Source organism: Leopardus geoffroyi, chromosome A1 (assembly GCF_018350155.1).
Source record: "Leopardus geoffroyi isolate Oge1 chromosome A1, O.geoffroyi_Oge1_pat1.0, whole genome shotgun sequence".
NCBI classification, from domain to species: Eukaryota; Metazoa; Chordata; class Mammalia; order Carnivora; family Felidae; genus Leopardus; species Leopardus geoffroyi.
Genome location: NC_059326.1, coordinates 2,263,180 through 2,275,697, shown reverse-complemented (window position 1 = coordinate 2,275,697; position 12,518 = coordinate 2,263,180). Strand labels below are relative to the sequence as shown.

The 12,518-nt window shown below is 42.7% G+C and overlaps 1 protein-coding gene across 1 annotated transcript in view; it reads left to right on the top strand.

Moving 5' to 3' along the window:
* Positions 1–12,518, top strand: part of MICU2 (mitochondrial calcium uptake 2) — a 142,281-nt gene that overhangs the window by 117,822 nt on the left and 11,941 nt on the right. The window contains exon 8 of the mRNA XM_045453937.1: positions 4,400–4,497. Within this exon, the coding sequence (XP_045309893.1) occupies positions 4,400–4,497 (98 nt within the window). The remainder of the gene's footprint in view (positions 1–4,399; positions 4,498–12,518) is intronic.

Sequence of the window (12,518 nt, the reverse complement as noted above, 5' to 3'; positions counted from 1 at the left end):
GGATGAACACAGTGAGAGCTTCAACAAAGAGATAGTATAAGAAAGGACCAAGAGGGGTTCGGTGGCAGACTAGATGAAACAGAACAGATCAGTGACCTAGAAGACTGCAGTAGAACTCACCAAAGCAGAATAACGAAAAGGAAAGAAGTTTTAAAAAATGAAGGTAACTTGAGGAACCTCTCAGACAACATCAAATAGAATAACACTTACATTATAAGATCCCAGGAGAAGAGAGAGGAGAGACGAGGAAAGTATTTGAAGAAATAATGGCTAAAAACTTCCCTCACCAGGAGAAGGAAATAGACATGTAAGTCCAGAAGGCTCAGAGGGTTCCAAATAAGAGGAGTCCAAAGAGATCCACACCAAGACACATTATAATTAAAATGTCAAAAGTTAAAGAGAGAATCTTAAGAGCAGAAAGAGAAAAACAAATTGTTACATACAAGGGAAATCCCATAAGGTTATCAGGAGATTTCTTGGCAGAAACTTTTTGCAGACCAAAAGAGAGTGGCATGGCATATTCAAAGTGGTGAAAGGAAAACATCTTTGAACTAGGAGTGCAGGCACATGTCAAATATTACAAAAGAGTGAATCAGTAATCAGAAACCTCCTAAGAAAAGTCCAGGACCAGATGGCTTCATTGGTGAATTCTACCAAACATTCAAAGAACATTTAATGCCTATACTTCTCAAACTCTTCAAAAACATTGAAAAGGAGGGAAGCTCCCAAGCTCATTTTGCAAGGCCAGCATTACCCTGATACCAAAACTGAAGAAGGACACAGGGAAGGAAGGAAGGAAGGAAGGAAGGAAGGAAGGAAGGAAGGAAGGAAGAAGGAAGGAAGGAAGGAAGGAAGGAAGGAAGGAAGGAAGGAAGGAAGGAAGGAAGGAAAATGAAAGAAAATGAAAGTAAATAAAATAAAATTACAGGCCAGTATGCCTGATGAACATACATGCAGAAATCAACAAAATATTAACAGACCAAAATAACAATGCATCGAAAACATCTTACATCACGATCAAGTGGGATTTATTCCAGGGATGCAAGTATGGTCAGCATCCGCAAATCAATCAAGACGGCATACACATCAGCAAAATGAAGGATAAAAATCATATTATTTTTGTGAATGCGCAGAAAAGCATTTGAGAAAATTTAACATCCATTTATGAGAAAAACTCAACAAAATGGATATAAAGGGAATGTACTCCAACATCACAAAAGCCGTAAATGACAGACCCACAGCTATCATCATCCTCAATGGTGAAAAGCTAAAAGCTTCTCGTCTAAGATCAGGAACGAGATAAGGATGCCTACTCATGCCACTTTGATTCAACATAGTATTGGAAGTCCTAGCCAGAACAACTAGGAAAGAAAAAAATCAGTGACATCCAAATTGGAAAGGAAAAAGTAAAACTTTCACTATTTGCAGACAACATGATATTGTGTATGGAAAAAGACTCTACAAAAAAAAAAAAAAAAAAAAACTGTCAGAACTAATAAGTGAATTCAATAAAGTTACAAGATACAAAATTAATATACAAAGATCTGTTGCATTTCTATACACTAACAAAATATCAGGAAAATCAAGAAAATAATCCCACTTACAATTGCATTAATAAGAATGAAAAACTTAGGGGGCGCCTGGGTGGCGCAGTCGGTTAAGCGTCCGACTTCAGCCAGGTCACGATCTCGCGGTCCGTGAGTTCGAGCCCCGCGTCAGGCTCTGGGCTGATGGCTCAGAGCCTGGAGCCTGTTTCCGATTCTGTGTCTCCCTCTCTGTCTGCCCCTCCCCCGTTCATGCTCTGTCTCTCTTTGTCCCAAAAATAAATAAACGTTGAAAAAAAAAAAATTAAAAAAAAAAAAAAAAAGAACGAAAAACTTAGGAATAAATTGAACTAAGGAGGTGAAAGACCTATACACTGAAAACCACAAGACACTGATGAAAGAAATTGAAGATGACACAAATAAATGGGAAGATATTTTGTGTCAGGGGTTAGAAAAATCAATGTTGTTAAATGTCCATAAACCCAAAGCAATCTACAAATGCATTGCAATCCCTGTCAAAGTTCCAATCACATTTTTTGCCAGATTGGAATAATTCCATAACTTACGTGGAAGTAACCACAAAAGACCCCAAATAGCCAAAGCACAGTGTTAAGAAAGAACAACAAAGTCAGAGGTTACTGTGCCTGGTTTCAAATGGGATTATAAAGCTGTAATAATCAAAACCGTGTAGTATTGACACAAAAATGGACACAGAGGACAATGGAGCTATACATGTAGATAACCCACAAATAAACCCACATGTATGTGGTCAGGTAATTTTCAACAAAGGAGGCAAGAAAATATAATGGGGAAGAGGCAGTCAGTCTATTTAGTAAACAGTGTTGGGAAAATTGGAGAGCTACCACACACAAAATAATGAAACTGGACCACATACAAAAAATTAACTCAAAATGGATTCAAGACTTGCATGTAAGACCTAAAGCCATAAAATGCCCAAGAAGAAAACATAAGCAATAAGCTCCTTGACATCAGTCCTAGTAATTTTTTTTATCTGACTCCAAAGGCAAAGGAAACAAAAGCAAAAATAAACAAACGGGACTGCATCGAACCAAAAAGCTTCTGTACAGCAAAGGAAACCCTCAACCAAACAGAAAAGCAACCTATGAATGTCAGAAGATATTTGAGAATCATATATCTGAATGAGGGTTAACGTCCAGAATATATATATAGAAAGAACTCATATAACTCAATAGGAAAAATAATCCAGTTAAAACATGAACAGAGGATTTGCATAGACATTTTTGTACAGAAGACACACAGATATCCAACAGGCACATGAAAAGATGCTCAACATCCCTTATCACCAAGGAAATGCAAATCAGAGCCGTAATGAGATAGCACCTACACCTGTCAGAATGGCTAGTATCAAAATGACAAGAAATAACAAAATGTTGGCAAGGATTTGGAGAAAAGAGAACCTCGTGCATTGTTGGGATCAGTTACTGATGACATCTTGCAAAACACTTACAAAACAACTGAATATACTCCTCTCACAGATGTGCAGACAGTAACACTGAACATCATATGCAGAACTATATAGTATTTATCTCTGAGAACAAAACCTATGAAATATAACTGGAAAACTAAGCACAGGCACCACAGCGAGAAACAGAACAAATCAGCAAAAGACACAGAACATCCAGTGCCAGTGCTTAGTTGTCTTCCTGTTTCTTTCGTTCCTGCCCGTGTCCTGCCCAGACCTCATGGCTGCAGTGGAGCACAAATGGAACTCTCTCTGTTACTCTTCCCACCTGATCTGGAACTAATTTATCTTTGTCCTTCTCCGCTGCTGGCATTGCATTTCGGTGCGCTGTTCCATGCACAAAAGGGGTGGAGGCAAGGGGGAGGAGAGTCCCCTGGGCAAATGCAGCCCTTGCTGAAGAGCCTGTGTTCTGTTGATCTTCCTGATCTCCTTAAGGCTCTGAGGCACAGCTCACTCCTCCCCGCCGAAGTACACTCAACTCTGTGGGCTTAGGGTTGGTCCCTCAGTAACATAGTCCCCTGAAAGAGTCTGTGCCCTCGAGACCTCCTTCCCTCTGCATTAGTCTCCCCAAGCTCTAGAGGAGCTTCTTTCGGAGTTGGCCTTACTTGTCCCCACTACTCTGCTGTCACTAAATTAACGTTTTTAATGAATTTCTAATGTAATAGTCTCAGTGCCACTGCTATTTCTGAGAAGTAGGATTAGAAGGTAGGATTAGGGGACATGGGAACCATACAGCACCTGAATCTGGTGTTTCTTTCTCCAACGGCCCCTTTTCAAAATATTTGGTTTAAATTTGTAACCCTTTTTGTTTTGTTGCAGCTGATCATCTTTTTAGCAGTTTTGTTTTGTTATTGTTGTTTATTTTGTTAGAGATTTGAAGGAGGAAGAATCCATGAATCTGCTTTACTCATTAATCGACTTCTTACCTATTAGTTCTGTAATTATGAAAAGCAGATGCTTTTCAAGTATTTCTAATATTCAGCAAAAACTCAAAGACCTTCTGGCTTTAGTTCTCAGTCCTGCTTCATTAAAAAATGCCTAGAGATCACATTTTGAAATAATTTTTTTTCACTATTCTAAGCTTTCTTTTTGGACTGATCTAAGATTTTGTTTACTGCTGAAGTCCATCTTGAGTATTTGGAGAATTTTAGCCCTCGTTGTTTTTCTCCTGCTTGAGCAGAGACAATTACAGAATAGTATGATGCGAAGTAACAGATAGGATGGCCACATCTCATTCTTCCACCCCTATTACGAGAACCTTTTATGGATATTGTCCTAAGAGTTCCAGGCTACAGGGTCCATTTTTGTTCTTGGTTATAATTACTTGGAATTATCGTCTCATTTTTTATAGGAACCAACAGTGAAAGAACCTGAAATTACCACAACCCTTCAGATACATTTCTTTGGAAAAAGAGGAGAAAGAAAACTTCATTATAGAGAATTTCGAAGGTAAATGTAAATATTTATATTCATTTAGGGAAATTTATAGCTAAGAAGTTACAAAACAACTGAATATACTCCTCTCACAGATCTGCAGACAGTAACACTGAACATCATATGCAGAACTATATAGTATTTATCTCTGAGAACAAAACCTATGAAATATAAACTAAAGTACTCTGCTCAAAAACATCTAACCTATATGAAAAGTAATATCTGTTTTATAGCATACCATAATTTTTTTTAAGTCAATGCTGTCACAGATGTATAGAGTTGTCTGCTAACACAGGTCACTAATGTGCTGGTTTGGAGTTGGGGGGTGGGTGATCAGGGAAGGCTTTCTGAAGGAAATGGTGCATACACTGACCCTTGACAGATGAGCAGGAAATACCCAGGCAAAAATGGTTTGGCAGGAAAGCATCCGAGGGAGCGAGAACAGCGCTAGAAAAGACGTGGGGGCATGGAAACGTATGGTTTGTAAAGGGAGTTACGAGCAGTCGCATGTCGAGTCGTAAATGGCAGGTGACGTGGTGAACGGTGAGAAGAGAAGCCGGAGAAGCGTGTGCTTGCCTGTGGAAGAGTTTGTTCTCCGCGGGATCGAGCTTGAATGGACTCAGCGATGGGAGATCCTGCAGGGTGATGCCTGAAGGCTGCCTGGTCAGATGTGCCCATGGTCGTGTGTGGTAGCGGAATCAAGGATGGATTTTATGCGAGAGAAGACCATTCAAATATTCCAGACAAGAAATGATGAGAGCCTCGAACCAATGTAGTAACAAGGATTTTGAAGTGGGAGAGTTTTTAAGACATAGTTAGGACATCAGCGGCTCCTGGGTGGCTCAGTTGGTTAAGCATCTGACTCTCGGATTCAGCTCAGGTCATGGTCTCACAGTTCATGAGTTCAAACCCCACGTCGGGCTCTGAGCCGACAGCCCAGAGCCTGCTTGGGGTTCTCTCTCTCCCTCTCTCTCTGCCCCTCCCCTGCACGCGCTCTCTCTGTCTCTCAAAATAAATAAATAAACTTAAAAAGAAATTTTGTAGGGCCCAGTGATTGAGGAATGAGGAATGCCCAAGTTTCTGAATTCTGTCCAATCATAATGGACCCCATAGCTGAACTCCAGTAAGTCATTTAACCTCTCTACAGTAGTTTTTCTCGACAAACATTTTTTAAAATGTCTTTTCTTATACTTGAAAAATATTGGGGCGCCTGGGTGGCGCAGTCGGTTAAGCGTCCGACTTCAGCCAGGTCACGATCTCGCGGTTCGTGGGTTCGAGCCCCGCGTCGGGCTCTGGGCTGATGGCTCAGAGCCTGGAGCCTGTTTCCGATTCTGTGTCTCCCTCTCTGTCTGCCCCTCCCCCGTTCATGCTCTGTCTCTCTCTGTCCCAAAAAAAATAAATAAACGTTGAAAAAAAAAATTTTAAAAAAGAAAAATATTACTGTCTCAACACTTCTTAAAATTTCAAAATAAATACCATGATTTAAAGCCAAGCCAGGCTATTGTATCAGCTGTACTTATTCAGACTAATACACCACTCCCCCTTCACTTTAAGATTCCCTAACCTAGTTAATTTTAAAGGTGTTCTGGGAAGCAAATGAAATAGAAGTATTTATAAATAAATTAACGAAGAAATGTAAAAACAGTTAAGAGTATCTATTAAAACAATTAAATATTTAGTTTATGTAGATTCCCAAATTGTAATGAGTGGGGAAAGGTGTAACATTACGTAGGAAGAAGTAAGGGACCTCCAGGAAGGCAGGCTGCAGCTGCAAGGGGGAACCTGGCTGAGGAATTGGCAAAGGCAGCAGAGTTTGGGGAAAAAGAGGTTAAGATGAAAGTATTCTGGACCTGCCCAGTCTAGGTGCCATGCATGAAGTCTCACAAACTTTCTGATGAGGTCCCAATAAAAAGTCAGGGACAAAACTCCTCGGCGGCCACCCAGTTGCGACCCCTCTCACTCTTGAGAGCTTTATACTTGCTCTCAATAAACTCTATTGGTTTACTCAAAAAAAAGGTGTTCTAACTTTAATTTTCTTTAAACAGAATAATTTTATTTAAAATTCTTACTTTAAAAAAATGTTTATTTATTTTTGGAGACAGAGACAGAGCATGAGTAGTGCAGGGGCAGGGAGAGAGGGAGACACAGAATCCCAAGCAGGCACCAGGTTCCGAGCTGTCAGCACAGAGCCGGACGCAGGGCTCGAACTCACAGACCGCAAGATCATGACCTGAGCCGAAGTCGGATGCTTAATTGACTGAGCCACCCAGGCGCCCCCAAAAAAACTGTTTCAAAGAGATGTTTGTCCTTGGTGTCAGCCACCTTCTTCCAGCTTCTCTGATAAAGGGATATTGTTTTAGAAGGTACAGCTTATTAGTTTCAAGGAAAGGCAAGGAAGGTGCCACCACGTTATAGCTTTGGGGCTACTTAAAACATTTGCCTATAGACGTTAGCTTCTCATTTAGAGAAACAGTATCAATTGTGAAAAAAACATATTTGTGATTTAGACAGACCTGGGTTCAGATGTGGAACTTCATCATTTACTAAGTGGGACTTGATGAACAAGCATTTTAACCAGAGGCTCCATTCTCTGTTCCTTCATTTGTGAAGTGATGATGATAAATATCTACTTAATAAGGTATATATTTATATGTGAATTTATTGTGTGATTATCCATTATTCATTATCATATATTATTGTATCCTATATTGCATCATATCATATAATTATTATATTATTTGTGTAATGAATGTGTTGATTAATATATAATGATTAATATGTCGACTTACTCTATACAAGGGTCGGGCTCTAAGTAGGCACTCGTAATAGAATGTGAACACCGGTATCAGAAGTGGGTAAGAAAAACGAACAAAAGAAAAACAGGGGCAGTGTCATGAAATGGAGCCACTAATTAGGCTAGTACACTAAGCGCAAACCGTGAGATTCCGTGCGCTTGCTAAGAACACACCGCAGATTTGACCGCGCTTGCTGGCAGGCACCATGAAGGGGGATACACGTCAGTTGCCCAACTCACCGTGTCCCTGAGTTGGAAGCTCACTGGGTCGGCGTAAGGGGCTGGGGGGGCGGAGACATTCGGTCCTCATCATAAGGTCAGAAAGAAATCTTCCGAAGGGGCTTTATAAAAAGGACAGTGCGTAACATGAAGAATTCTATTCTTAACAATTATAGTAAGACCAGCGATAAATTTCACGGGCTTTTTTTTTTTTTTTTTTTTACAGCATCCTGTCAGTAGAGAACAACTAAAATCACAGTTTTAAGCAAGGAGGCATACTTCACTTCAGCTTCTAAAATTCAGCTGCTTTTTCTCTAAAACCACTTTAAGCTTTACTAAGCAAGTAGAAGTGCTAACAATTAAATGCCACAGTCTGAGAAGTTGGTAGCAATATAGAAGGGAGAGAACACTGGACATGAGGTCCAAACGGCTGTAAATCCTAGGTGTGCGATTTATTTAGCTGTATGGTCTTGGGAAAATCATGTACCTTTTTCTAGTCTTTGTAAAAATATACATGGCAATATTTGTCCTGCCCACTTTAAGGAGTTGTGAGTAGATTTAGGGGCACCCGCATGGCTCCGTCGCTTAAGTGTCCGACCCTTGATTTTGGCTCAGGTCATGATCTCACGGTTCGTGAATTCAAGCCCCACGTTGGGCTCTGCACTGTGAGCACGTAGCCTGCTTGGGACTCTCTCTCTCCCCTCTCCCTGCCCCTCCCCTGCTCACTTGCTCCTCTCAAAAATGAATAAACTTTAAAATAATATATTTTTAAAAAGTAAATTTAAAAATTACAAATCATAATTTTAAAATAATCTAATAAAGGAAAAGAGCAGATCTCTAATTCATGCAAATATCCTCCTTCCTAATCATTTTTCTTTCTACTCTCATTTACATTAATATACTATCCCCCAACATGAAAAGCCTGAGGTTGATCTGAGAATTAAATGAGATAATATAGGTTAAAGTATACACAACATAACACACGGTAAGCATTCAGAATACGTGCCAAACTCACGTCACCTTAGTTTTAGAGTTTCTAGTGAGTTTGTTTCCCAGCTCCCAGATCTGTCTCCTTACGGAATTCTTTTCCTCTGGCTTCTTCCTCTGTTTGCATTTCCCCAGCTCTCTTGGCCAAGAGACTTCTTCCACTAAGAGTTTCCTCAGTCTCTTTTCCCAAAGGCTCCTTAATCCAACATCTAAAGAAAAAAATCAAAACTAAAAGTATATTCTCATCTTTTCCCCCAAGGACTGACTGCTTTAAAATTCAGAGAGAAGGATTTTTCAAGTTAGAACAGAAAGCTAGATACTACTTGTATTTTTCATCACAGATGACAAAGCTATTTCCAATTTTATTATCAATTTTTGTATTTGAAAATTCAGTAGTGTCACTTTAAGACAAAATATTGAGAACTTGTATCAGTTTTATGAAGGATCCCTAGTCCTTATACAATCTGCTGAAGATGCTCTAGTAATATAATTAAACTTATGAACAAATACAAAATTAAAAAGCAAGAATTAATATATCTAAAGTGTCAAGAAAAGGCAAGGCTAAAAACACATTTCTTTTGCGATCTTAGGAACTGCATCAGGAGACAGACATTAAGGCAACAACCCAGATCATGGTTCAAAGAGACAAAGGAGCTCAGATTTTTAAAGGCAAAGGAGGAATTTTAGGCACATTACATAAGTTGGGGGGTTTTTTGTTTGTTTCTTAGGTCGGTTGTGGCAGGCTTAGGGTAACACTGTCCCGGACGCGATTCGTTGCCCAGATCAGTCCTGGGCAGAAAGTCCGTTTTAGTCCATTCTTGCATGTGACACACACTGGTCTCGAATGCTTGCAGTTTGGTATCAAGCCAGGGTTAGCATTCTTCCAAGAACTGAGCCGGGAAATATGCATAGGCCCTACCTCTTCAGTGTCCTCCCCACTCCATTCGAAGTGACTTTCTTCCTCAGTGCTTACTCTGTTCTATTGTTCTTTTATCAATAGGAAAAGATAGGTCAAATTGAACCAGTCCATATTCCAGATTTTGTTTCATGCATTATTAATTTAAATTCTAGAATTTGTTATAAGTTTAAATACTTCACACAAAAGAATTTACAAGTTTCTGGAACAAAAACACTTCTTAGTAAATGTAGACTTGACACTAAGGAAAAAGCAATTATTTAAAAATCTGTTTTACATCCTGTAAAACAGTAATTTGTTTAAATCTCAAGGTCAGGGGCGCCTGGGTGGCTCAGTCGGTTGAGCGGCCAACTTCGGCTCAGGTCATGATCTCGCGGTCCGTGAGTTCGAGCCCTGCGTCGGGCTCTGTGCTGACGGCTCGGAGCCTGGAGCCTGTTTCGGATTCTGTGTCTCCCTCTCTCTGACCCTCCCCTGCTCATGCTCTGTCTCTCTCACTCTCAAAAATGAATAAATATTTTTAAAAAAATTTTTTTAGGGGCGCCTGGGTGGCTCAGTCGGTTGAGCGGCCAACTTCGGCTCAGGTCATGATCTCGCGGTCCGTGAGTTTGAGCCGCGTGTCGGGCTCTGGGCTGACAGCTCAGAGCCTGGAGCCTGCTTCATATTCTGTGTCTCCGTCTCTCTGACCCTCCCCTGTTCATGCTCTGTCTCTCTCTGTCTCAAAAATAAATGTTAAAAAAAAATTTTTTTTTAATAAATAAATAAATCTCCAGGTCAATTTTTACTTTACAAAATATTGATGTTTCTATCTAACTCTTGGCCCTAAATTCTTATTATGCCTGATAATATGCAGAAGTCCTGTACTAGACAGGTTCATTGTGTGATACAGCCAAAACACAGTGAATTTAAGTTAGAAAAACATCATCAGAAATGTGTTAAGTTATTGTCATTCCACAGAAGAATTTAACTGATGTACTGTAGACAGACTACTGCTGCGTTCAGATACTTCGTTTTTAATTTCTCAGGAAGAGTCCAAATTTGTATAATGTTGGCAGGAATTGTCAAGCAGTGTTATGTGAACCCAGTGATTACTAAATAGATAAAGTCATGTGTCTGAACGCAGAAGACGTGGCAGATTCAGAAGCGAGAAGTTCGCCGTGGCTGAAGCAGAAGTAAGAGCGGAAGGTGGGAAGAGCAGCATAGGCACAGCTGTGAAGGCTCTTGTGCCTTGTGGAGAAGGGCGGAGAGTCACCAAAGACCTTGAAGCAGGGGGGAGGGGGGCGGTCATCGGAGCCGGCAGATTGGCCAGGGAAATGCAGCAGAGGGCAAGGAGATCCGTTGGAAGCCGTTGCATCAACAGAGAAGAAAGGACGGTGATCAGACCGAGGTGGTGGCGGCGGGAACAGAAATGAGTGGAGCATCCGAGGGATCATTTAGGAGAAGGGAGTTAGCAATAGTGGTGACTGACAGGATGAAGAGTGAGGAGCAAGTCCAGGCCGCCGCCCGGTGTGTGTGCGGAGCCGGTGAACAATGTGATACCTGTTCACTGAGACAGAACACGAGTAGGAACAAGCTCAGCAAGGAAGGTGATGCATGCAGGGTAGACATGCTCAGGGGGAGCAGAAGGCAGACTGCAGTGGGGCAAGGAGTGAGGGAGGGGTAAGAGTGACCACAGCACAGGAAGTGGGGGGCAGGAGGCGAGGAGGGGGGGAGGGGTAAGAGTGACCACAGCACAGGAAGTGGGGGGCAGGAGGCAAGGAGGGGGGGAGGGGTAAGAGTGACCACAGCACAGGAAGTGGGGGGCAGGAGGCGAGGAGGGGGGGAGGGGTAAGAGTGACCACAGCACAGGAAGTGGGGGGCAGGAGGCGAGGAGGGGGGGAGGGGTAAGAGTGACCACAGCACAGGAAGTGGGGGGCAGGAGGCGAGGAGGGGGGGAGGGGTAAGAGCGACCATAGCACAGGAAGGGGGGCAGGAGCAGGAGGGGAACGTAAGAGGTTTCCACACGTGTGTGAACGATGATGTAAAGAGGGAAGGACTGAATGCAGGAGTGAATGGGAGTCAGCAGAGCAGCAAGGCCCCTGAGGAGGAAGAAAATAGAGGAAAATGGAGGTGGAATTCAGAGTGCAGGTAGATAAATCGGCCGTCAGTGGGAAAGGGACTCCTCCTGTCACTGGGACAGAAAGGAGATGGGGATGAGTGTTGTTACATCCCTGGAGTGACAGCCAGAAAATGAGAGAGTTTCCTACGCAGTGACCTCTGGTTGCTCTGGGAACTGGGGGCGAGCCACGTGCTGAAGACAAGTAGCCGTGGGATAGATTTGTCGAGAACGAACGCAAGTTGAGATGGCCACTGTGTGCAAGAACGAGAGACAGTCCTCTGGCCTAGCGGAAGGGTGTTGGCAGCGTTGAGGACCTGGTTACGGCTGCAGACCATCCGTTTATGCCGGTAGCCCTAGGCGCAGTTTCTGAGGGATTTTCTTCAAGGTGCCCCCGAAGAAGGCCTTCGACAGCCCGAGGAAGCCGAGGGCTTGGAGTCTGGGCTTGAGTGAGGATGAAAAGGGAGGTGGTTACCTGCAGCCTCAGTGCCGTCCCGCGGCTGACTGCTGAGTGCTTCCACGCGCCTGGCCCTTGTCTGGGTATTTCACGTGTATTACTCCAGCGGTCCTTGGAAAGCGAGGCAGGAGTTGGATGAGATTCATAAGGGACTCCGTCCAGGGTTGTGTATCTTAGAAATTGAAGACATGAGGTCCAGACCCAGGTTTCTCTGTAAAGGCTTCAATAGCCACAAAGTTTCCGAAAGGAGTAGTCCCACAGTTCCCTGGTAGGTGGTTGGGTGCGTTGAATGGGATTTCAAGGAGCTGGTGCTAGACCAGGTGACCGAAGGGACAGAGCCATATTAAGTAGACACTACCACGTGTCGAGAGAAGCGCATCAGTTAATGAGGGAGCATGTGGATAAATCTGTGATATGTTGGGGCGCCTGGGTGGCTCAGTCGGTTGGGCGTCCGACTTCGGCTCAGGTCGTGATCTCACGGCTTGTGGGTTTGAGCCCCGCGTCGGGCTCCGTGCTGACAGCTCGGAGCCTGGAGCCCGCTTCGGATTCTGTGTCTCTTTCTCTCCCTCTG